The following is a 26,419-nucleotide window of genomic DNA, read 5'->3' as shown; positions in this document are numbered from 1 at the left end:
TCTTGTTCTTTTTTAGAAGTGGCAAATAGTCAAGCTTCCAGCAAATTCATTATCTCTTGGGGCGTTGTGAACAAAAAATAATTGCAGATTCGTTAGTTTAAACCAAAAATATACAAGATACACTTTTCATTTAAAGCAAATAATTTGTTTTAATGAAAATATTAATAATATTGATATGATGATATTATTCTCTTACCTTTGAATAGAATTTCAAGAGTAAAGGACTTTTTTTCTTCACCAGACAGAACCACATTATTGTTACTTCTCGATTCAAGACGTTTCTCATCTACATAAATAAAAAGTTTTAAATTATTCAGTGGTATTATCCCATTTTTCGTCCTTAAATGTTTCAAGAGTCTTCAACCTAGTATCTTTTCCTGTGAGAAAAGACTGATCTTGAACCATCTTCATAACTCTCTTTTCTGCCTCTTGATGTTCTTTAAAAGTCAATTCCCCTTTAATAACGTATCTACGCATCAAACAGTTATGTTTCAAATGGAGGATCCATCTGACAAGTCTCACAATTTGTTCATAACTCAAGAAATACTTATTATACCAATCATTTTCTAAATGTATGGTTGCACTGTTCTCCAAACAGCAGATTCTCTTTCTGTCTTTATTACTCTCTTCTTCATCAATGTTAAAGTAATTGGTTGAAGTGCAAGGCCATTCATCCACAGAATTTCTCATCCATTCTGGACTCTCCCAACATCTAGTTTTCACCAAATGTGTGTCTCTGCAGCTTCTACTAGGCAAGTCCGCTGGGTTCTCTTCTCCATGAATATATCCCCAAGACGAAGGGTGACTGAACTGTCGTATTTCATCCACTCGATTTTTCACAAAGATAAACCAACTTTCTTCTTTAGTAATCCATGTTAGAACTGTTGTAGTGTCACTTCAAAAGATACATTTCATTGATCGCCATTCAAATGCATTGATTATTGAGCTAGCTAGCCTTGAACCTAACACAGCAGCAAGAAGTTCTAATCTTGGTATAGTAGCTCCTTTTAAAGGTGCAATGCGAGACCTGGAGAATAAAATGAATACTTCGTTGCATTTACCGAGAAGCACTAGATACGCCACGGCTGCATATGCATCTTTACTGGCATCAGAGAAAACATGCAGACAATAGTTATCTAATGTGTCAAACTTCAACTTGATCCATCTAGGAACCCAAACTTGTTTAATGTTTCGAGATCCTTAAACCATTGTAAAAATTCTTCATATAAACTTCCCGTTATGTCAGTGTCCCAATCTAAAGGCATCTTCCATGTTTTCTACAGGATAAGTTTTGGACAAAGTGTACAAAGTGTAACCGGTGAAGCAACTCCAAAAGGATCGAATAATCTATGAGCTATAGACAGAAAAGTTCTTTTAGTAATAGATTCCAGTTTTATATCCTCTAACCTAGGGGTGCACAACCAGCGGCCCGCGTGCCAAATGCGGCCCTTCGACTACTGAAGTGCGGCCCGCGAGAGCTTCTAAACACAATAAAAAAATTTTAAAAATGGCAATTTTTAATCGCACTTTTAAGTTATCACGTTTTGACACAATCAATTTTTCACACTAATTTTTATTTAAATAGTAACTAACTATATTCAACTCTTCATTAGTTATTTTGTTAATGATTGAAGAATATACTCAATGCAAAAAAAATGGAGAATAAATTTAAATTCAGATAAGTATAACGCTTAGCTCACCAGACATTATTTACATCAAAGAAAATATACAGTTAAATTCCAAAATAGCAATAATTTCAATGCAGCGAATATTTTTAGAATCCCTAAATGAATCTCTATAGAAACAATGAATTAAAAATACCGATATTACAAAATTGGTCATCCGATTTAACGAAGAAAACATTTCTCATTTTCTCTCATGATTAGGGCTGCAGGTCTGTTGCGGCGCAAATTGGGGCGAAATTGTCCTCTTTTTTTCCGCAAATTTCTCAATATGTTTTAATTTTTAAGAAATTGCTTTAAATTAGAATTTTTGTTTTAATTTTTTAATTTATTATTCTTATTTAACGGATTTTTTAACTTTCCTAAAGCCTCAAAATTACCAGAAAGAGTAAAGAAAAAAGAATTAAGTGTAACAGAAATGCTCTTGAAAATTGCCGCGTTATAATAAAAACGACTATACAAAAGAATTTTTCTTAAAAAGAAAAAAAAAGAGAGATAGAAACGAAAACAAAAAACGTTCTTAATTTCTTTTAATGAAAATTTTATGCTGAAAATCTCAGTTTAAATGTTTCATATTGCCATATTTTTTGAAGAAAAAAATCGCTATAAAATAGTTAATTAGTAATGTTCATTAAAAAAATGCTTGTAAAAGGAAAAGTTAATTAAAAAGAAAAACAGAAAAAATATATTTTTCTTACTTCCTAAAACAAAACTTTTAATACTGAAAATCACAGTTCTATGTTACTGGTTATTCATATTTTAGTACAGGGAAAAAGTGATAATAAATTAATAGTATGAGACATTCTGTTAAAATGTTGTGTTATAATGAAACCAGCAAAAATGAAAAAAAAAATCCTTCTAAATTCTTAGAATTAAAAGAATCGAAAAAATGACGAAATTTACTTATCTGAATACATATATGGGTCATTCTCACAAAAACAGTCATATTCATGTCCCCAGTATATTTTATGTTTGTTTTACAGCTTACGAAAAAAAAAAATTCAGGGAAAGTGTCCTTCAGAATGCAAGCTAACAAAAGAATAAAAATAAAATTATCAATTTTTATTTTTTATTTATTTTAGGTAATTAAAATATACCAATATGTCATTCCCTCACTTGTCCCCACTGCTGAATTAAAAAAAGAAAAAAATTGTTTCTGAAATAAAAAATTTTTTTTTACAAATTCGTGTTTTTTATTTCAGTATACTGAAATATAGAATTCAGAAAATCAATTTTAAATTTAATTTCTGATAAAAATATTAACACAGCACTATTTTAAACATTGTCCCCAGTGTTTCGCGTCATTCCCTCACAACAACGTTCTAATCACCTGCAATCTTCTTAGAATAAAAATATTTTAATAAAAACTTCAGAAGTTGACAACTGGCATCATAGAACAAAATTGCAGTATGTTTCCATCTTCAACTTAAAGAAGCTTTGCTGTTGAATAAATTTGAATGAATCAAACCAGGTAAAATTTTTTACATTCGTCATTCCCTCATGTCATTTTTTAGAGTAAAATAAAATACAACTTCATCGAGAAAGTGGATAATTATATGCTGCTTTCTTGTATGAATATAATTGCATGTGATTGACTTCAGAAATTAATTAGGCCTAACTGTAATTTTTAAATTTTATTGAATTCGTCATTCCCTCACTAGTGTATAAAGTGAGGGAATGATTCAAGATGAGTATATTATAAAATTTTTTTGTTCAATCGTGCCAGCCAATTTTATTTCCCAAGCCTGTAAAAACTATTAAATATATAAGACTAAATTATAATAAATATTAGATATACTTAGTATGTTATCATTTTCAAACTTTAGGTAGATGTAACTTAGATAAAAACATGTATTAAAATAAAATATCATTCCCTCACTATTAGCGTCATTCCCTCACTTTTTAAATAGTGAAAATAATTAATTTACTTATTAATTAACTTGAAAAATAAATTAAAAATTTAATAAATTAATTTATTAAATTAATTAAATTATTTATTAAATTAATTATTAATTATTATAAATTAATTAATTATAAATTAATTATTTAAAAAATTAATTAATTATAAATTAATTATTTAAAAAATTAATTAATTTAAAAATTAAGTATAATTTATAGGATATATACTTTCTTTATAATGCCAATACATATTTCTATTAATATAAAAAGTTTCAGAGCTTTTTATTCACTTTACTTTTTGGGGATTTTATGAACTGAAAAATGACAGTTTTCGTGAGAATGACCCAATATACGTTTTAACAAAAAGCCAAAACTTGTGGTTCAATGTAAACTAATCTAATTTCAATTCTTCAAATTTAGTTTTTCCATTTGCCTTCTATATGATAAATTTGCTAGCTATGTGCAGAAACAAGGATTTTAAAATTTAAGAAATTTTTGTAAAAACTATATCTCATAATAAACAATACTATATAGTTAAAAATACGATTTTATATTATTCCTTATCATATCTATACAAATTAAAAAAAAAAATACTTTTCTAAAAAATATTCTGCTGAATATTTGGCTGATCCTTCGACCAACTGAATTTTTGACGAAAGGGCCAAATACTCGTTACATCCCTAATATAAATTGCAATGTTTTTGGAACCTGATAAATTCATAAAGAGGCGAAAAACATGAATTTTTAAACTGCTCACTGTTTGTAGTTTTGATTTCAATTTTTTGTTAGTCAAGTGATCTTTCTCAATTAAAAAAAGAAAACGTTTACTATATAAAAAAAAATCGAATAATCAATAAAAATAAATAATAAAGTACATTACCAAATAAGAATTGGATTTTATTTTGAACAATAACAGTTTTGCTTTTATTTTAGGCTTTTGTTCAAAACTTATGAATTTTGTTCAATTAAAGTATTTAATTTGAATTTGGTGAATTCCATGCCAACTGTAGTGAATTTTTAAAGTTTGAGCAATATCCTTGTATTTGGTATCATTTTAAAGGACATTCGTTGTAATTTATAAATTTAAATGTTATTCTTTGGAGTTATGCATTAGTATAGTAAAACTTATCATGAATGGCAAGGCTTTATGATTTTGACTTATTTTACCAAAAAAACTGTCTCTTTTAAAGAAGAATAGGTTAATAAAAATATTACGATTTTACATATAGTTTGATTTATATTGTAAAATAAATTGTTCCTGAGTCTAATTATGCAGTGATTACCGTTAAAAAAAATTTTTTCTTATTGTTTAAGTCAAAAATTATCTCAAATATATGTTTGTCCCCTCTGTTACAATTATTCTCCTAAGTTTATTTTATCATTACACAAAAAACCTTTTTACTTAATATTTGGTTTTTACAATGAAGTCCATTAGTACAATCATGTTATGTTATATTTTTAGAGAAAAAAAATTAAAAATTTTAAAGTTTCTCCTACAACAGAGAGGTCAAAACTAAATCTCCCCTCAGTTACGCAAAATTGATAAGTTGACCATTAAGGAACTGTCATCCTGATTCAATAAGTTTCAATTAGTTCCTCCACTATTAGAGCACACTTTTTATATAAAGCTGTGCAATTTTTATTTGACATTGTGCTTAGTTTATAGTTAAAAGTTTTTTAAGCGAGTAATCAGTATGGGGAAAACAGCAGCTGAAAGAATGAGAGAATATAGAACTAGAATGTTCTATATCCTCTCAGATAATTAAAGATATTTGTGAGAAGAATATGAAGATAAAGAATATGAAACAAAAATTTATGATAACAGAAGTATTTTGAAAAAAAAAAAAAACTTAACAGAAAAATAGATAAATTGGAAAAAAAATGAAGATATAGGAAAAATAAAAATGCACTGATACAAGCAGTAGAAATTGAGGTAGAATATTTTCTTTATAGTATTCTTTAGGCATTGGAGAAATGTATTAAAAAAGCCAACCATCAGAGATGAAAATACAAGTTAGCAAAAAAAAGCTGAATTCTACATAAACGCAATCAAACATTATAAAATTAATAAATGTATGGAGCTTAAAAAGCTTTGAAAAAGTTGAATTCAGAGTAAAAGCTGAAAACTTTCATGGCTGAACCATGCATTATATGTATCTCTAAGAAAACATTATGCTGTTCTCCGCATACTCTGTAACCTTACTAACAAAACAAAAGAAATAGCTTAGTAATTGAGTTTCTGATGAAACAAAAAAGGCTTGTAATAAATTTCTACTCATCTAATAAACTTTCTTACCAGACTTCTGGTAGAGCTGAGTGTATGATTGTCAAAGAAAATGGATAGAAAGTCCACGAAGCCAAATGTGCATCTTGATGGAATTTAATCAAGTAACAAAGCAGATGCATTCAAACATAAAAATTGGCAAATCTAAGTTTGCTGCACTATGACCCATCCATATTTTATGTGTAGATAAAACACCATATAAAATGTGTATGTGCTATTCACGAAAATGTGAATTTACTATTAAAATCATACTTGTTAGCCTAATAACTACATAGAGTTACTAAATATAGCGACTTGCGACAATGGCTCAATTGACTTTTTATTTCATAAATGCCGTGTAATAGATAGTTTTGTAACTGTAAAAAGCTCAAGGAAAAAATTTAGTAGCTAATTTTGTTGCCGAAATAACTGAAATTGGGAAAGAAACAAACAATACACCAGTTTTTTTTAAACACAGTCTGGTAAAATATAATTTTTCAAACATAACTACAAAGATGTAGCACGGTTTTCAATCATAGCAGTGCTACCAACTCCAACTTTAAATAACCGAAGAGTAACTTATAATAGTGATATTTCATTTTAACTTTTTGTCAAATTTGTAAGACCTCCCCTCTGTTACATTCCATGTACTCTCTGTTATAATGCATTATTTTGACTTAAAAAATGTGTTTGCAATTTTAAAAATCTTATAATAATTTATTTTACCTTGAAATGTGATAATTTTAAAAAAAGTTACAGGGTCTAAATTTAGGATGGTCAGAATTCAGCATAAATAACACTGCAAGTCAAAAATAGGGGATTTCATTTGTCTCCTCTGTTACAAGTACTTTTAATTAACTTGCAATTTAACTATGAGGCTCTTTTATTATTTTATGCCAATTAATTAAACATTAAACCCTAAAGTATCATATTCTAGTAGAATTTTTGCTTTCAAAAATATTTAATATATTTTTTAGAATAAAATACTTGTGTGATTTCCCCTCTGTTACGTTTGGAATTCAACATTTATATTACTTTGTTATGTACCAAATTTTTTCCTACTTTCATTCTATGAGCATTGCAGTTTTTTTAATTAGAATTTATTTTTAAAATGAATTTCTGTATTGCAAAATATGATAAAAAAAGCACTTCTTTTCTCCACTGTTTATTTATTTATTTTGATGAATCTATTTTTGATATGATAAAAAAGGCAATTTTTTTTGCCTTAAATTATTAGTTTTTTTTATCTTTTAATGAATTTTAATAATTGAACACCTTTAATTTTCTACAAATATATTACTAAGTTCATTGATAACAAAAAATAGAACACTAATGTTTAAATAAATATTACTACATTTGCTGTTAACATATCCAAATACATGTGCGGCCCTTCCTTAGTCAACCTGCTGTGCAAGTGGCCCTTTATTCTAAAAGGTTGTGCACCCCTACTCTAACCATTCAAGCTTAAAGTAATTATATATCTGAATTTGGGTCCCACTGAAGTTCTAACAAATCCAAAAGCTTTGAGTCTCTTATTTCAGAAGAAGTAAATGCCCGATCTCGTAACTCAAAACCTCCACTTTTTTGTATATCATTAGCAACTGCTATAAATTCTTTTAGTTGTGCCCCATTCTCTACACCAGTGACAAGATTATCTACGTAGAAACTCTTAAAAAGTCCAGACACTACGAAAGGATTATTCTCAGCATATCGGTCAAGCCTAATACAGATTCCAACAGAAAAGGACTGCTCGTAACACCAAAAACAACCTTGGTATGACGAAACTCCATGAACTCTCGACAATCTTTAGTTTTCCACCATAGGAAACGTAAAAAGTCTCTGTGTTTCTTACAAATGCTTATCTGAAGAAATGCTTTCTTTATATCAGCAGTGATTCCAATTCTTTTTCCTCTAAATCGTAATAAAATATTTGGAATCAACTCAATCAGATTTGGACAGCTGTGTAAGCATTGATTTAATGATGGGTAGACCTTCATTCTAGCTGAAGCATCAAAAACCGGGCTAATGGGTGTTGTACTGCTACTTTCCTTCAACACAGGTCTATGAGGAAGGAAATTTCCAAATGAAACAACTTCTAACCGTGGAACTTCTTCAATAATTCCTTCATCGAGCCAGTGCAACAAGATCTTCTCATAGCTATCGTACACATTTTTGGAGAGTATCTTGGAAGTCGCAGAACGTAATCTTCTCTTCGCCAGCTCAAAATTATCTGGTAAAGGTACGCAATCATCTCGCCTAGGACCCCATAACGTCCTTCATTAGTGTATTTAAGGGTTTCAAAAAATCTTTCCTTAGTTGAATATTCCTGTTCATCTTTTGAAAACTTTTCAATTGGATCCTTAATTCCAATAAAGTCTAACTCCCACAAATCAGATATATTGGCTTCTTTTACAAAAGGCTAAGCGATAAGCATGGCAGAGGTAGAGTCGTCTTCTTTTTGTGGCACTTTTAAAAATTCTAAACTGTCAGGTAATTTTCATAAAAGTGTCCAACAACGTTTCTATGGCTGCTAGTCCCGAAGTGAAATTAAGGATTTTACCAGTCATGATCTTTCCTTCTATGTCAGCACCAATAAGCAAATGAATTGAAGAAGAACACTCTTTATCTGATAAATGAATTCCATTATCTTCCAATTCCTGCGTCAAAACCTAAACCTCTGATACCATTTGATGCATTTCTGAGAAAATCTTCTCTTGATCAACAACGTTGAAAGTGCAATGATAACTCTTTGTAACATCACTCACGTAGATCTTGTATTCCAAATGCTTCTGTTTATTTTCAATTTCACCAAATAAAGTACGGATGAGAGTCGTTTCTTTCAAGACATGAAATTTCATTTTCTCACCTGTCTCCTTCGTAATGTATGACTTATGGCTTCCAGTATCTATGAGAGCTCTTACAGCAAAAATCCTCTGTTTCACCTCGAAGCAGCACAACCAAAGTCTGAAGAAAAACATTTGAGGAACATGTAGGATTGAGCAATGTGTTAAAATGTTCAACCATCTTGACATCAGTTGTTTCTTTAGAATTGAAAGTCCCATTACTCATTCCATCAGGGCACTTACAGGCATCTTACAGTTTTCACAGTTTATTCGAACCCTGCAGAGTTTAGACAGGTGAGCAATATTCAAACATTTAAAACAACAACCATGTTTCTTAAGTTTTGTCGTTTTTTCATTTAAATCCATATTTTGAGCAAAATTACAATCATTTGCTTCATGGTTCTCTCTGTCACATATGACACATTTCGAATTAAAACTTCCATTTCCTGAAAACAATCCTGCAGCAGTTGGAATGTCTCTTTTAACTTTAGAATACTTCGTAATTTCCTTTAAAGAGAAACCTTGCATAGCAAGAGCAATTCTGTCTTCATTCTTAACTTCATTTTTTAAGAAGTTCCTTAAATTTTCTAATCGAGATTCTTCTTTAGAACTTTTCTTCAGCCCCTTTTCATTTCTCTGCCAAGCTCTAAGTATTTCTTCACTTAAACATGATTCCACGAGGGGAAATAGCATGGCAGCGTATTTTTCTGTAGTCTCTAGAGTCTCTAATAACCTTAGATGAGTTTCAGAAATAGTTCGTAATAGTGAGGTCGTAATAGTGAATAGTGAGGTCGTAAATAGTCGATAATTTAATTTGTTTATCTTCAGAGTTAAAAGCAAAAGTAACTTTTAACAGCTCCCGAACATAATATTCAACCAAGAAATCATCTCTGCCGAACCGAGATTTCAAACAGTCAATGACCTTTGCATAATTTCCAGAAGACGGAGGAAGGCTTTCAACTAATTCGCGAGCTCTGGAATTCTGAATAGTAGCCTGTACTAAACATTGAAACTTGTCAGTTTCATCAATATCGGCGTCTTCATCGATTTTTCGGAATTGTCCCCAGAATGGAAGGCAATCCTTAATTTCTCCGTCAAACTTCTTCAGTTCTAAACGTGGGAGTTTAAATTTTCGCCTTATATTTCCACTGATTGCCGATTGTGTATCTATGTCAGTACTCAAATTAACTTTTCGATTAAATAATAAGTTCATCTTCTTAAATTTATAAGAATACTCATCAGACAAACTAGCTTCCTTTTCAATGACATCATCTTCAATATTTTCAGATATTACTAATGAATTTACATTTTTTTCATTCAAAATCAAAAGTAATTCGTTTTCTCTCTGAGAAGTTCAAATGTCTCCAAACAATCCATATCCTCTGATATGTCAACTTTTTGCTTAGCGGCATCAACAATAACATTGTACAACCGAATAAATGCAACTCTGATAGACTTCCGTTTTAATTTCAAAACTTCCATAATTGTCAACAAGCAAATCGATATCTATTATATCGATAAAATACGAAATGTTAACAATTATCGTCAAAAGTCACTTGCCTTTCTGAAATCGTTTCATTAAATTTCAAAACACAAACAGTCCTGTCGCGGACGCCATTATGTCACGTAAGACAATAAGATTATTTTACTGTTTGTTCAAAATAAATATTCAGATGTTTAACTTTACAAAATGATTCTTATTTACAAGAATTTTAAAAAGAAGAAAAACGGGTTAAAATATACTTGAGGGTGCCCCTTTGCGAAATTGGCGACTTATGTTTGGCACCATTCCTGTTTGCGCGGAACACCGTGATAACAAGAATAATGGCCAAAACATAATGATATTTCAATAAAACATTGAAAAATTTCAACAATACGTCGGCCAAAGCTTTATAAAATTGAAATGAAACCAATATAAGCAAAATTAATAAACCCATTAAAGTGCATTTTGAATCGAAACAAAAAGTAAGCACAGAAAGAAAAGGGAAAAAAACAACAACTCACTTCTTCATTAAGCTTGAATATCCTCAGATTTAGGTGCACAGAATTCTCTAATAGCAGTTAGATAGTCTAAATTTGTCATGAATAGAATCTGTGTTCCTCCATCGCCACATAAATTTGGCGAAATAAAAATCGAAAATGCGTTTATGGCACCGGACTGGAGGTGACATTTTTTTCCGAAGTCCCTTTTTATGACTGTCCACATACCTTCGATCTTATTGACCAGAAGCAAAAGTAACCTTACCAGCCGGTATCCAACGTAGACCTAACGGACCTCTGAAATTACATTTACCATGGAACATTTAAAAATAATGCTAATCTAACCAATCAGAATCACGATTGGGCTTCAACATCTCCCAGCTTGGCGATCAACCGCGATCACAACTTGGCGAGAATCGGGGGCACCCTCAAATATAATACCCGAAAAACGATATACTTATTCTTTCATGGAACATCAAGTTTAGCCATATAAGCGAAAACTAAAGTAAAACAACAAAAATTAAGTGGAAGTAGTAGTAGTTACAGTCACGTGATATTAACTATAATAACATATTACGAACTCTAACAAGTATATAAACACATAAATAACGTACATTATTTGTATGTTTATGTACTCACATTTAAGGCACATTATTTAAGTCACAAATTTTGTGTCTAAATCTAAAGTATATCTGAGAAAAGAAAAAAGATATGTTACCAAAATAATGTTTTGCAAAAATGGAAAATAATTTAATGAAATCTTTTTGGCACTTGAAAGTCAGTTTCAATATCAAAATATACGCGTCATATATATGCAAAAACAGATTTTAATTTTTATACGAAACTATTCTTTTACTTGGCTATGCTCTCTTTTCACTCTTCTATAGTACCACTAAGTCATTATTAACACGTTGAATTTCACACTAATATAACATTGCTTGCCTGACAGGCCAAATGGCCTAACAAACTATATTTACAAATAATGACAAAATTTGCACAACTAGTATGTTATAGATGTGAATTATATAAAGCTACGAATTTTTCAGAGATAGTGGTGAGTAAAAATCTACTAAATTGAATTTATTAAGCCAAGAATCGCAATTGATAAACTACTACTTTAAAAAATTTATTCGCTGTCCGGAGCAAGTTGGCATCTCTGTGTATATAAATAAAACTATTTTTGAGTGTTCTATTAAAAAATTTATAATAAAAATGTAAATAAAACTATTTTGTGTGTGGAATTTATTTCTTCAAACCATTTTAGTAACGATAATAATATAACAAAAATTAAAAATTTTCTCGAATTATGTATTTCTAATAGTCTTGGCTTTGCCGGTCACCGGTGACCCCAGTGGAGCAACGAACAAAGTCAGTGCCGGTCACCGGTGACCCCCATGGCATTCAACGTGTTAAACAGCTCCATTAAGCGAAATTTTTAATTTATTTTTTACCGTAAAATATATCCTTTACTGTTTTAGATCAGTGTATTTTTAAAACTTAACGAAATTTATAACATTTAAAGTTCGTTTTGTTTAGTACCAAAATCAAATTCGTATTCGGATATTATTTTCGTTCAGTTTTTGTGAAGCCTTATTTCTGATAATCATAATATTCTTTTTGTCTTTTGCTTACCCTTAAAATGTATCATTTACTGTTTTAGATCAATTTATTTTAAAACTTAAAAAACTTTATAACAGTTAATGTTCGTTTAGTACCAAAACCGAAATTCTTACTTGGCGATTACTTTCTTTCAGTGTTTTGAAACCCCATTTCTGATAATCATAATATTCTTTTTGTCTTTTGCTTAACCTTAAAATGTATCATTTACTGTTTTAGATCAATTTATTTTTGAAACTTAAAAAACTTTATAACAGTTAATGTTCGTTTAGTACCAAGACCGAAATTCTTATTTGGCGATTATTTTCCTTCAGTTTTGTTGAAACCCCATTTCAGATAATCATAATATTCTTTTTGTCTTTTGCTTAACCTTAAAATGTATCATTTACTGTTTTAGATCAATTTATTTTTGAAACTTAAAAAACTTTATAACAGTTAATGTTCGTTTAGTACCAAGACCGAAATTCTTATTTGGCGATTATTTTCCTTCAGTTTTGTTGAAACCCCATTTCTGATAATCATAATATTCTTTTTGTCTTTTGCTTAACCTTAAAATGTATCATTTACTGTTTTAGATCAATTTATTTTTGAAACTTAAAAAACTTTATAACAGTTAATGTTCGTTTAGTACCAAGACCGAAATTCTTATTTGGCGATTATTTTCCTTCAGTTTTGTTGAAACCCCATATCAGATAATCATAATATTCTTTTTGTCTTTTGCTTAACCTTAAAATGTATCATTTACTGTTTTAGAACAATGTATTTTTAAAACTTAAAGAAATTTATAACAGTTAAAGTTCGTTTCGTTTAGTATCAAGATCAAAATTCTTTTTTGGTGATAATTTGAATATGGTGATAATTTTTCTTCTTGGCTAAGGTGTAGTATTGAATTAGGAGCCCTTGGATTTGGCACTAATTTTCGTTCAATTTCGTTGAAACCCGTTTTTGGCTATGTTTGGTTTTCAACGTTCCCTTCGGGTTACTTCAATTTTTGTTTACTGCTATGTGATTGTATCTTGGTTGATTTACAAATATATTGGTTTATTTCTAATTCGCCGAACAAAAGAGTGGATTGCTAACTCTTACCTTATTCTCCTTTATCGGTTTCAATTTTTTTTCTAATCTAAAAAACAAGAGACCGTTTAATTAAAAATAGGGCTATTTTCAATTTCGATAATATCTATCATTCATTTCATATTTTGTAACTTGTTAAAAATTTATAAATTTCAGTGAATTATTGCGAGATTCCCTTTTAATATTCATTCTTGGACTAAATTTTAACAATAGGATTTTAAGTTATTCATCACCAAATTTTCAACACATTAATACTTTACTTAAAAAAATGTTAATTAAGAAAATTACGCAATTAAAAAATATTTTATTTGCATTAACAATTGTTTTAACTGATATTGATTCTTAGTTTTGCCATTAGAGATTGAACCTTAAAAGTTTACTTAAAGAATTTGTTACTTATTTCATAGAAGTATTGATTTTCTTAAATTTAATTTTCAAAGCAATTTACCAGCTTTGATATCTTTTTCATTCATCGTTTGCATAACTTTCAAAAGCTGGTTAAACTTGAAGATTTACAGACAGAGTTTCAAATTCGACTGAATATTTTACAATTATTTCGCTTTTATTGCAATAACTTTTGTCCTTCTGCAACAATGAAATAACCTAGCAGACATTGTTTAAATCATTGCTGCTTATTTAAAAAAAAAAAGAATTTTCATTGTTGACTAATTTTTTATGATCTAATACTGACAATAGCTGAAATACATTGTTGTAATACCCCTTCCCTTCAAATAAAAAATTATCTGATTAAATAGATAGTAGGAAATTAGCAACAAAAAAAATAAATAAAAATAAAAGAATAACTTAAATAGAAAAAATATTCTTTTCAATTCAAAAGCATAAGCATTCACAAAAATAAGTTCGAAAAATTTAACATGCTAATCACATCAAAATCCGACTTTCTATATCAAATTTATTTTACCTAATCGTAATTAAATGACATCACCATAACAAAATTGGTATTTTTCGCGTAATTTTTATGTTTGCTTACTGATTACAACCAAAGATCTCGGTCTGCTTATATACTATATAGTATTGTACAGTGCAAGTATAATTTAAACTATAGAGTTTAGTATAATTGTGCTTGGTAATATTATCTGATTAATATCATAAGTGATTAATAAAGAGGAAAAAAAAGAATCACTGATTAATTAAACAGGCTTAATTAAAACACATCCGAACTTACTTGAATATCAGATGAAACTTCAATCCTTTATAATAATTATTTATATAATATATGTAGTAATTATCATACATAAAGTAATTATTATAGATAAAGTAATTATTATAGATAAATAAAAAGCTAGCAAAACGCGTTGTCTGCTGAAAAACTTGTTTAGTTGTAACATTTGTAACTTTACTTATAACTAACTATAAGAAGTTACAAATATCTAGAACTAAGTTTTTAAGTAGTTAAATCCTTTGGTTTGAAGATTTATGAACTGAGAGCAATTTTTTTTTATTTTCATCAGAAAGAATTTATTTCATTATTTCTGATTTGAAAAAAAATCATTTGTATTAATATTTTCTTTCATTTTTCTCACTAAAAAAAAGTAAAAAACTATTTCTACGATGCGTACATTAAAAGTAAGTTTTATTTAAGGCTGTTTAATGAAAAAAAAATTGGAAACTTTCTTATCTCACAATTTTCACTAGACGCATCATTGAATGAAATCTGTTCTTTTTCTTTTAAATCAAAAAAATTCTTCTTTTCATTCTAAACAGACATGTTATAAGATAAACCACTCTAGCCAAAAGAGATAGGAAGAAAAAAAAAGTTATGTACCATCTGGGCCTTTTCGACTTCTACCACTAGCGCCACTACAGTTTTTGGGAAATTTTCCCATTCTTATTATAATAGTAATTAAAAACTAGCACTGCTTAATTTCTTAATTCAAAATACAAGTAAATAATATTTGAACTAAATACGCTTAGATGTAAATTTTCTAAAGTGTAAATTTCCCAAAAAATACCGAAAAAAGTTTTGGCAATAAAAGTAAAATACGAACATTTACTTTCCAAAAACTTGACAAGATGGCAGCACCAGTTACTACAGTTAATGATTCCGTAAAATTTTTAACTCATTGAAATCAAAGATATGGATTTATTATAAGATAAAATGTTCTTTTTTTTATAAAATGGGCTCCCCTTTTCTCCCTTCTTCCGCGCAAAAAGTAAAAACTACTTTAATGATACGTGAATGGCATAAAAAGTGAATTTTGTATATTTTATTCTTAATAATGAAAAACTTTTATTTTCATCATTGTCACTAGATAGCAGCAGCATTTATAGAAGGCAATGTTTCAAATTTTGAATGCCTTTTTAAAGTTAGAGTGGTGTCATTTATTTTCTTCTCTATGATTTAAACTAATATGACGTTTTAAAAACTGCATTTATTTATTTTTAGAAAAAGTTTTTCAGTAAGAATATACAATTCAATTTATCTTTAAAAAATCATTTTAACTATGTCCTGAAAATAAGAAAATTTTATTTTGTTTTTTTATGTGTTATACATTAACATTTTCAACCATAGGCACCACCAATTTTTCTTTGTGAACACATTTCATAATGACCTCATATACATTATGGCCTATATTTTGCTTTTACATTGTCTTGCAATTTTCAAACTTTGCACCATTTATTATTTCAATGTAAGTAAACACGAGGGAAAGCCGCAAAATTATCGACTGATTAGTTCGGGTTCCAAGGGGACCTAATTACATAGTCAATATTTGCTTCATAGTAGAAAGAATCTCACAAGAAAATGACGTACAAGCTTGTTACTTGATCAGCAGCCAAAGACCATGGTGCTAAGGAAAAGTAAGAGGCACCAAACTACTACTACTAATTCCAAGAGCAGGGATTCGAATCCCGCTGTGGTTTGTCAAATGAGTTGTAAATAAAAAGGCAAGTTATTAGCAATTTATTTTCTTTTTTACTTTCAGATTTAAAAAATATTTTTTATTACCTTTTCTTACAATAATGCAAATTTTAATAAAATATTTTAAATTATCGCTCTCAATATTCATATGAATACAATGGCTTAATTTGCATTTATATTGACCTATAATTTTTAAACTTTGCCCCATTTGTTATTTGAATACAAATAAACACGATTCCTAACCATAAAATTATAGATGAATTAGTTAGAGCACGATAAGGCCTAATTGTAATGCCAATATAAATATTTTTGTTGTGTATGTGTCATTCTCTTTATATCTACAAAGGCTTATGTTTTGCTTCACATTTACCTGTAATTTTAGAACTTTACATTAAAAACACGAGACCAAGAGACAAAATTATAAACAACTGAGCTTATGCTAGTGTCTATCTATAAAGTTTTATCTATCAGTTTTTTATTTTTATCACAAAATTAATTTCACAGAATTAATATTTTTTATTCGCACAAGCACTGAGAAAAGTTAAATAAATTTTTTTAAATTATCGTTCTCAATATTCCCCATTATAACGAAATCGTCAGCACACTATGAAACATTTTTGAAGATGTCTGGTGTTCCCTTCATCTATGCAATGGCCTATCTTTTGCTTTCATATTATCCAATGATTTTCAAAGGTTGCTCCTTTTATTAGTTCAATATAAACACGGGACCAAACCTCAAAATTATCGACCAAGTCACACGCGTGTCTAATTTAAATATCAATTTTTTTCTGTTCTCCACATGCATATAAATGCCTTTATTTCGCATTTATATTAAACAATACTTTTCATACTTTGCCTCATTTATTATTTCAATATAAATAAAATCATAAACGGATTGGTTTGGCCATGTAATTTTTTTTTTGGTGTGTGTTCTCTTTATATATACAAAGGCCTATATTTTGCTTTTATGTTAACCTAAAATTTTCAAACATTGTCCCGTTCATTAGTTTAATACAAGAAAACAGTAGATGCAATTTCTTAAAAACGTATTTTTAAACATCGAACGATATCGTAGGAAAATATTTCATTTTATTTTACAACCGTCGTTGAACAGCAGATCCAATTTTTGGGTTTACGACTGCTAATGCTCAACTCCGCAACTTTGAACCTTGAGCCTTTTGAACCTTGAGTCTTGTAATTTTGAACCCAATCCAAACGACAAGGGAACACCTGGAACAAGTATCAGGCGTGGGGACATTTTGGTGAAATTTTTCCGTGGAGGACTTTTTGGTGGAATTAACCCGCATTCTCGTTACATGGAGAGGAAAACAACGAACACTTCCCATGGTTATCCAGACGACATGGGGATTCTAACTCATGATCTGTCTACCTTTGAGGATATTTTACGTCAGCACTATGGTCAGTGCGAGCCGAGCTCGCAATTCGCATCAACCAGCCATTCGCTGGGATTCGAACCCGGTTCACCTCATTGCAAAACAAACGCTCTATCCTCTGAGCACCCACGGCTCGTAGCGAATTACTGTACAATCTAAAAATGGTTGAATTCTTGTTCGACATCCTAAAATAATATTTTTAGATTTTTTGAAAAATGCCGTGGGATGCCGATTGAGATCTCCCAACATTTACAAACGCTGCGATTAACGAGTTGATGATTCACATCGTCAGCACGATATTCGTAAAACGAATGCTGTTAAGTGCTGGTCATCATCTCCATTGTTTTATTTGTTTAAAAAATAATGTAGCGTTCGAGAAAATTCTTGAGTCTGTTTGTACTCCGGAAGAGAGAGGGAGAGAAACATTATTAATTAAACCATTTCTAGCTTACCTGTTGAAAAACTTCTTTCGCTTCAAAAAAATTTTTTTGTCGTATGCCTGTTCAGGCAGTGGAGATGCTATTGTTCCTGTTTTTTAGTGGCGCCATCTGTGGCTAGGAATACGATTTCTGCCCCGCCATTCACCCAACCACAACACGTTCATAGGGCGGGTCACATTCCCACAAAAAGGAGAAAGGACATAGAACACACAGAGAGAGAAGGAAACATCCATGCCTTGCCCGGGATTCGAACCCAGGACCTTTCCGATGCAAGGACAGTTCCCTATCCCCTACACAGGCCTGTTGGCGCTTCAAAAATATATAAATAACAAATAACAGTTGACATGTTTCAAGCACTTCAGAAAATAAACACCCATTTTTAAGACTTGCCAAAGATAAATGAGAAGAAACAGAAACGATTTGAGACCCACAATGGTTTAGAGGAGCAAATCAGGGTAATATGCATCTAACGCGCTATGGCGAGGTGATAAGGAACTAATGTCTTTAACAAAGGAATCAGCACTCACATGAATAAAACACGATTCCAGGGCATCAAGATAAGCTTATGTGACATGGGTGAAAAAAATTTGCCGTTTGAATTTATGTCCAAGATTCCAACAACGTGCAGCGATCGATGATATCTCGAATTCTTGATAACGGACATTTTGAGTTCTTAAGTGTTAATTTCAAAGTGCGACTAGTTTGACCGAAATATCCAACATCGTACTGTCAAGGAATGTAGTAAATGCCCCAGCGATTATCAACATTAACAGGATCGTTACGAGATTTAAAATGAGCCACCATGGCTTCGGGGATAAAGCGTTCGCCTTCCAATGAGGTGAGCCGGATTCGAATCCCAGCGATGGCAGGTTGATACGAATTACTCATCCGGTTTTCAACGACCACAGTGCTGATGTGAAATATCTTCAATGCTTGACGGATCATGGGTTAGAGTCCCTTTGCCGTCAGGCTAACCGTGGGAAGCACTCGTGGTCTTCCTCTCCATGTAACGCAAATGCGGGTTGGATCCATCGAAAAAGTATTCCACGAAGGCAAATCTCTCCTCTACTTGATCTAGGAGTTCCCTTGTCTCCTGGATTGGGTTCAATGTTACAAGGCAACGGAACAGAACATTAGTAGTTGTAAACCCAAATTCGAAAAGAAGTAGATCAAGGGATAATTTTAAACAACGCAGAAAAATAATTAATGTTTATTAAACTTTGCAGAAAATACTCACCGCTTCTTGCTATCGCTATCCTGAAGTAAACAACTGTTTCATGCGTTTAAAATGTTTAGTTCACGAACGGATTTAGGTCTCATATGAAAGGATGCAGAGGAATATTGTGAAAAAATATTGCGCTTACAACGTTTATCGTTGTTTACAAATAATTCTTAAAAGATGTTTACTTTTGACTCTTAGGCTTTATCAGCAGAAAACGAATTATACTGGTCTTTTAAATATTTTTTCTTGAATATTATTGCTAAATTAGAATTTTATGAGATAAATTAACAGGAATAAATTGATAACTTCATATGAATGTGAATATGTTAAGCATTGAAATAAATTCAAGAACAGGAAAAATGATGAATAATTAAAATGCTTTTAAATAAATCCTACTTTACATAGCAAAGTGTACTTTAGTCTTCTTTAGCACACGACATCATCTTTAAAGAATTAATACAGAAGTATTTCATATTAACTGAATTTAAACATATTACCAAATGGTTACAAAAAACTTTATGAATTTTATTTTTAAAAAAATAAAAGGACACGATAAACTCATAGATTCACCTAGTAGTAGTTAAAATTTTTGCCGTAGCATGGCGCTAAATCGTTTTGGTCAGAGTGTTGCCATTTTGGCCCGAAATGATTAAAAAAAAGCGTCGTCTTTTTATCTGATCTTGCGGTATTTGGAATGGGATACCTGCAAGTGGCGTAGTGTGAGTTTCTCGATCCTGATTGGTAGTTGAAACGTGGCATCTGTTGATGTTATCAACTCATCTTGCCTTTCTATTTCGAGTAAGCTAAGTCCGTCAGGTATCAGTTCTCTTTAATGGCACGTTCTATATTCTTTCATAAATATTTCAATTTTTTCACAAGTACACTGGTGGACAAAATTAAGAGATGGAAAGCATTCTCGCACATGCAAGATACCCGCACACCGCTATGTGCTTGACAATGGTTCCATGAATGCCCAGAGGTATAGGCAGGAGGTCCTAGAGCCCAATGTGCGTCTTTTCAAGAGCGCTGTTGGCCATGAGTTTATTTTTACGGACGACAATGCGTGACCACATAGGGCTCTCATGGTTGATGAGTATCTGGAGAGCGAGGATATTCAACGAATGGATTGGTCAGCCAAATCCCCTGACCTGAATCCTATTGAACAAGCTTGGGATGCTCTTGGGAGAGCTATAGCGATGCCTCCAACCTCCCCCTCAGAACCATTCTGGAGTTAAAAATTTCTCTGGTGGAAGAATGGGAGGGTCTTCCACAAGTCCTCCTTAACTCCCTGATTAACAGCATGCATACTCGTTGTGCATGCTGCCTGTCTGTCAGGGGTGACCATACCCATACTAGAGGCAGCACACACTGTACAAACCTCACTTTTACTGTCATCTTTTATCCTTAAGTTCAGACTACATTGGATTTATTGGTAATAGGTCTTGCCAGTGAATGGCACTTTCATTTTTGTTATGCATACTTTATTATCCTGGAATAAGCTATATTCATACCAAATTTCACTTATTTATATTCAATATTTTTTGAGATATTTGAGAAAATGTCTTCCATCTCTTTATTTTATCCACCAGTGTATATTTCTTATAGTATATTGCTTACTATACATATATTTCTTACATTCACAATATATTTCTTACTTATTTTATTTATTTACTTTGCGAGTCATTTTGTGGGTTTAAGACGGAGAACTACATAACTCAAATTAGTTTTTTTTTTAATAAAGTTATGTATTTATTTTTGATGATTAGGTTATGTAGTGCTACAACTAGTGCTTACTGTAATGCTGTAGCTGAATAACTTTGCGACTGGCCATATATTGATCCTAAGTAGAACTTATTAGTAATTCTTAAAATAAGACAAAACATTAATTTAAAACTTAATTCAGAACAAGTATTTTATGGTTTTCCAGTTTCAATTATGAACAAACGATATAATCATATGCAACAACTTTTTAGAGTAATAAATAATGTATTCAGAATAATAATTTCTTCACTTTAACTGTATATAGACAATGTAAAATAAAATACAAAATAAAATATAGAAATTACAGTAAGATTTTTTTCAAACTATAATTCCTGCTGTCTCGGCATTATCAATGGTTGAGAAATGTTGCCATTTAAATAAATACTACAATTGTTAAGAAAAAATAAGAACTAATAGAAATTTTTAAATGCGCATTTACATTTGTAGAATCTCAATAACTTAATGCTTTTTTACTTTCGTTCGTATTGTCACGGATTAAATGCTCTTTTATTCCAATCCAAATCTGTGATTGATTGCAATAGTTTTTTTTTCTACGGCTCATAAATTCCATTCTATCAGAGAGAAGATAAGTAAGTTTCAACAGCTTCATCTGGGTCAGTTACTAATAAAAGAGAAAGCTTTTTTAGACACAAAGCTTTTCTCATGAATTTAAACAATAGTATTAATTTCTTAATCTATCCTAAAAGATGGCAATCGTCCCTGGGTATATTTGCAAACTTAAATTTACATCCCATTGAATTTAGGCGGCGGAGAAAAAAAAATTTGCATCACACTTTTAAAGAACAACTATAACATACTTAGGATTTAAAGCATGTGGAATCTCATGGAAAATTTTGCTTTCAAATTCATGATTTGGGGTTTTTCTCTTTAGCTATAAATATATATGGTATTCTGAATATATAAAGAACAGTAATGTGACGTAGATAGGATTTATAGCATGTGGAATCTCAGGGAAAATTTTATTTTCAAATTCATGATTTGGGATATTTTTCTTTAGCTATAAATATATATGATATTCTGCATATATAAAGAACGGTAATGTGACGTAGATAGGATTTAAAACATGTGGAATCTCAGGGAAAATTTTGTTTTCAAATTCCTGATTTGAGATATTTTTCTTTAGCTTCAAATATATATGGTATTCTGCATATATAAAGAACGGTAATGTGACGTAGATAGGATTTAAAGCATGTGGAATTTCAGAGAAAATTTTGTTTTCAAATTCCTGATTTGAGATATTTTTCTTTAGCTATAAATATATGGTATTCGGCATATGTAAAGAACGATAATGTTTCGTATATAGGATTTAAAGCATGTAGAATCTCAGAGAAAATTCTGTTTTCAAATTCCTGATTTGGGATATTTTTCTTTACCTATAAATATATATGGTACTCTGAATATATAAAGAACGGTAATGTTACGTAGATAGGATTTAAAGTATGTAGAATCTCGGAGAAAATTTTGTTTTCAAATTCATGATTAGGGTATTTTCTCTTAAGCTATAAATATATACTAGGAGGCTCCGCCCCCTGCTCGCTAACGCTCGCCAACCCCCGAGAATTGCTACGCAATCCTATGTGGTTCACGACGTGAACCATGACTCGCTGCGCTCTCTCGCCAATGAGTACAATGTTCTAGCACAAAGACATAGAATATTATCATCAAAGACATAGTATTTTATCAAAGACATAGTATTGTACTTATGTAGAAGAATTCTATCAATAATCTTATTGGCTTTTAAAAAAGTATATTAGCTATTTAGATTGTACATGGTGAAAAAATCAAAACATTAGCTAAATGAGAAACATATTAGCAAAATAAATTATCAAATATTGCAGTTACTCACCTAAATTCAACTAAATGTGTATAATAAATTAGTTAATGCTAGAAATTCTGAAAGTTTTAGAAAAAAAAATTTATTATTTAAAAATATAAACCTTAAACCCTAACTTTTCCTTGTGAGATAATAACCCTCAAAAAGTCTTTCATTTTCAAGAACACAAAAATTTGTTTTATTGCCAAATGAAATATTTTTTGGTGATCAGCATTATTGAAATCAATTTCTATATTAATTTACATTTGTGATAAAGTACATAACATTTTAGAACAAAATAAGGATGTTTTACATGCAATAAATTAAAATGCATGGCTGTTAGCATTACCCGAGAAATACCACGTTGAGGTCGCCATGCTGCATTTCTAACCGGGGAGTTTTGATTTTGGCAGTTCCCCTTGCCTACTGCTAATAGAAGTTTCAATTAAATTTTTTCCAAAAATCATTTTTTTTCTGCAAAGCTCTAAGAAATTAACACTAAGCATTTACAATTTCTTTGAAAACACAATTATAGATTTGGCATCTTGGAGCAATTACTGAAAGGCTGTCAAATGACTTAACTCTTGACAGGCCAACATAAAGTTGTCCATGACTAAAAACTTGTTTCGTATATTTGCCAGAAGAATTTCTTTCTTTGGCCCAGAAGTAAGCATTACAATAACTACATTGTTCCGTCATTGAGCCAATATTATACTCTTCGACATCTACTGTTACATCTTGAACAGTTATTATTGCACTTGATCTCTGCAATCTACGTCTTCCATAACATTCCTCAACACTTTCTTGGGCTCTTCGAACACGTTTTCTTTCATTACGTTTAAAAGCCCTAGCAGCTAAACTAATATTCTGCATTTTAAAGCGTGAAAATTCGATGCATAAATAAACGCGAAATATAAAAAAATTCAATGCATTCAATACAAACACTTAGACGTTTTTTAGAAGTTTAGATTGCTCCCAGTAGAAAAATATCAATTCAACAGCGGAATTTTAAAGCATTCTCACTTCAATTAATTAATTAATTCCTAATTGAGTTTAAATTAAATATTATCATGTTTTTTAGGGTATGAATCTGAATAAAACACCCTGATAATGCTCACTCTGGTTATTGTTTCCGTTTTTAAAAGCGCTATATGTTGAGCCACCTCAGCTAGATTTGCCATGTGACATTTTCAGCAGCAATCATTGGTCCATTTTCCAACGTTGCCATTCGCGGAGTCGTAATGAGGCTTTTTTTGGTGCCGTGTAAGAGAAATATATATATAGATGGTATTCAGCATATATAAAGAACTTATTACGAGACAAAAAAAAATCTGCAAAGAATCTTGCATCACATATAAGCGCACTGAAAAGAATTCCGAATCTAGTTACGGTATTCGAAGTTTTTATTTCCGAATTTCGATATTTTTTATTTTATTTTATATTTTATAACCATTGATAAACAGCCGACCCAATTTTGGTTTACGACTACTAATGTTCAACCCCGAAGCCTTGTAATTTTGAACCCAATCCAGAAGACAAGTGAACTCCTGTATCAAATATTAGGAGAAATTTACCTTGGTGGAGGACTTTTGATGGAACTAACCCGCATTTGCCCTACAAGGAGAGGAAGACCACTAGAAACTCCCAAGTTTAGCTTGACGGCAAAGGGACTCTAACCCATGATCAGTCTACCACTGAGGATATTTCACGTCAGCACTGTGGTTGGTGCAAGCCGGATGCGGAATTCGTATCGACCAACCGTCGCTGGGATTCGAACCCGGTTCAACTCACTGGAAGGCGAAGGCTCTATCTGTTGAAAGCAACGAAAGTTAAAAATGGCTTCCAATCTGGTATTTTCTTAATGAAATTATTTATTACATGCTTTTTAAAAGCCGCGTATCAGATTAAAAATGATGGTTTAGAAAAAAAAATTACCAAAACCAATTCACTAGCTTTTCTGAAAATAAGTGTTTGTGCAAAAATTTGTATTTCCCCAGTAGTGTTTACATTAGTCACGTAAAAACATTGAACTTCGCAAATTGGACCCAAAATGTTCATTTTTATAGTATTTCATAACATTTTCATTATCAACTACTCCAAATACAAATGTTCAATAATTCAATTTTATAGCTTCTCAAAGATTAAACGTGTATAAAATATTGCTTCGTGATAAATTATGTTTCAGTTATCGTCATATTATTATTTTCATTGCTAAACACTAAATATATACTAGCACGAAATCTCTAAATATAAGAGGAAAAAGCAAATAAAACAATCACGATTTTCATAAAAAAAGAGCAAAATTTATCAGAAAATGTTTTTAAATTGAATGACATCATAAATTATAAAACATATTTTTATTGTGAACCAAGAAAAGTATTTTTTTTATATTTTTTTAATTTATGAGTTTTCCTCTACAGTGTTTAAAAACAAAAAAAAGTTAAATGATTATACAAATGTTCTATAAAGGAGAACTCGATTCCCGATTGCCTTTGGCATGTTTTTTTCTTTTTTATCGAGATCGTAAAAATTTTTTATGGCATATAAAATTGCTTATGTAGCTTAAATGAAAGGATTACAACTTTCAAGATGCTTAGAAGAAATTAAATGAAGAAAACATCTTATAAAACGTTAATTAATGTTTAGATAAAATCAATTAGTTTCTATGATATTATTACATGAATGTTTCGTTTTAAACTGCTGGACATATACCTGCACTACCGTTTCTTTTGTGTCAAATTATATATAAAGGGTGTCCCAAAATTAACACAAGGTTTGATTGTTTTAAAACCGTCGTTGAACAGCCGACCCATGGTTTTATGGGTTTACGACTACCAATGTTCAACTCCCTAATCTTGTAATTTTGAACCCAATCCAGAAGACAAGGGAACTCCTGGATCGAGTATTGGTAGAAATTTTTCCTTCGTGGAGGACTTTTTGATGGAGCCAACCCACATTTGCGTTACATGGAGAGGAAGATCACGAGAACCCTCCACGGTTAGCCTGACGGCAAGGGGACTCTAACCCATGATCCGTCTACCATTGAGGATATTTCACATCAAGGTTTCACACCGTAGTCAGTGCAAGCCGTATGCGGAATTCGTATCGACCAGCTATCGCCGGGATTGAACCCTGGTTCACCTCATTAGAAGGCGAACGCTCTAACCCCTGAGCCATCGCAGCTCTAACGCAAGGTTTGATTTTGTTAGAAAACACAATTTTTAGTCCTTAGATTGTAATTTTTTCATTGAATCATTAAGTATATAGGATAGGGTTAGTTATGGAATAACGCATCGGGCAAATCGGGACCGCTACGATTTTGCTGGCACAAACGCACTCCTTTGTCGAAATTTCGCATGACCTTTCTGCACAATTGTGGCTGAATTTCGTTGATGCAGTGTTTAATTTCCTCTTGTAATGTACGGATGGTTGTAGGCTTGTTGACATAGAACTTTGACTTCTAATAACCCCATAGGAAGAAAAGTTATGGTACTAAATCACATGACCTAGGGGGCCAATTCTGATTACC

At 30.9% G+C, this 26,419-nt stretch overlaps 1 protein-coding gene across 1 annotated transcript; it reads right to left on the bottom strand.

Annotated features, from left to right (window-relative positions):
- Nucleotides 1-309: 309 nt before the first annotated feature.
- Nucleotides 310-8,906, bottom strand: LOC147809880 (uncharacterized). The gene is made up of 6 exons (XM_087162917.1): nt 8,610-8,906; nt 8,359-8,501; nt 7,572-8,100; nt 7,355-7,512; nt 956-1,027; nt 310-895 (listed from the first exon to the last, which is right to left on the bottom strand). Exons 1-6 carry the CDS (start codon nt 8,904-8,906, stop codon nt 310-312), a joined length of 1,785 nt encoding a protein of 594 aa, XP_087019043.1.
- Nucleotides 8,907-26,419: the final 17,513 nt, after the last annotated feature.

Source organism: Parasteatoda tepidariorum, chromosome 5, assembly GCF_982258835.1.
Source record: "Parasteatoda tepidariorum strain Cologne lab strain chromosome 5, Ptep-v5.0, whole genome shotgun sequence".
Classification (NCBI taxonomy): domain Eukaryota; kingdom Metazoa; phylum Arthropoda; class Arachnida; order Araneae; family Theridiidae; genus Parasteatoda; species Parasteatoda tepidariorum.
Note: the sequence above shows the minus strand (reverse complement) of the source record. Positions and strands in the feature narration are given on the sequence as shown.

Bases quoted from the DNA above. Each gene is read 5' to 3' on its own strand.
- LOC147809880 (XM_087162917.1), bottom strand. From the start codon at position 8,906: ATGGGACTTTCAATTCTAAAGAAACAACTGATGTCAAGATGGTTGAAC. The intron at 8,101-8,358 runs GTTGGACACTTT...ATGGGGTCCTAG, and splicing joins CTAGCAGCCATAGAAACGTT to GCGAGATGATTGCGTACCTT. The intron at 1,028-7,354 runs GTTAGAACTTCA...TTTATTCTCCAG, and splicing joins GACTCAAAGCTTTTGGATTT to GTCTCGCATTGCACCTTTAA.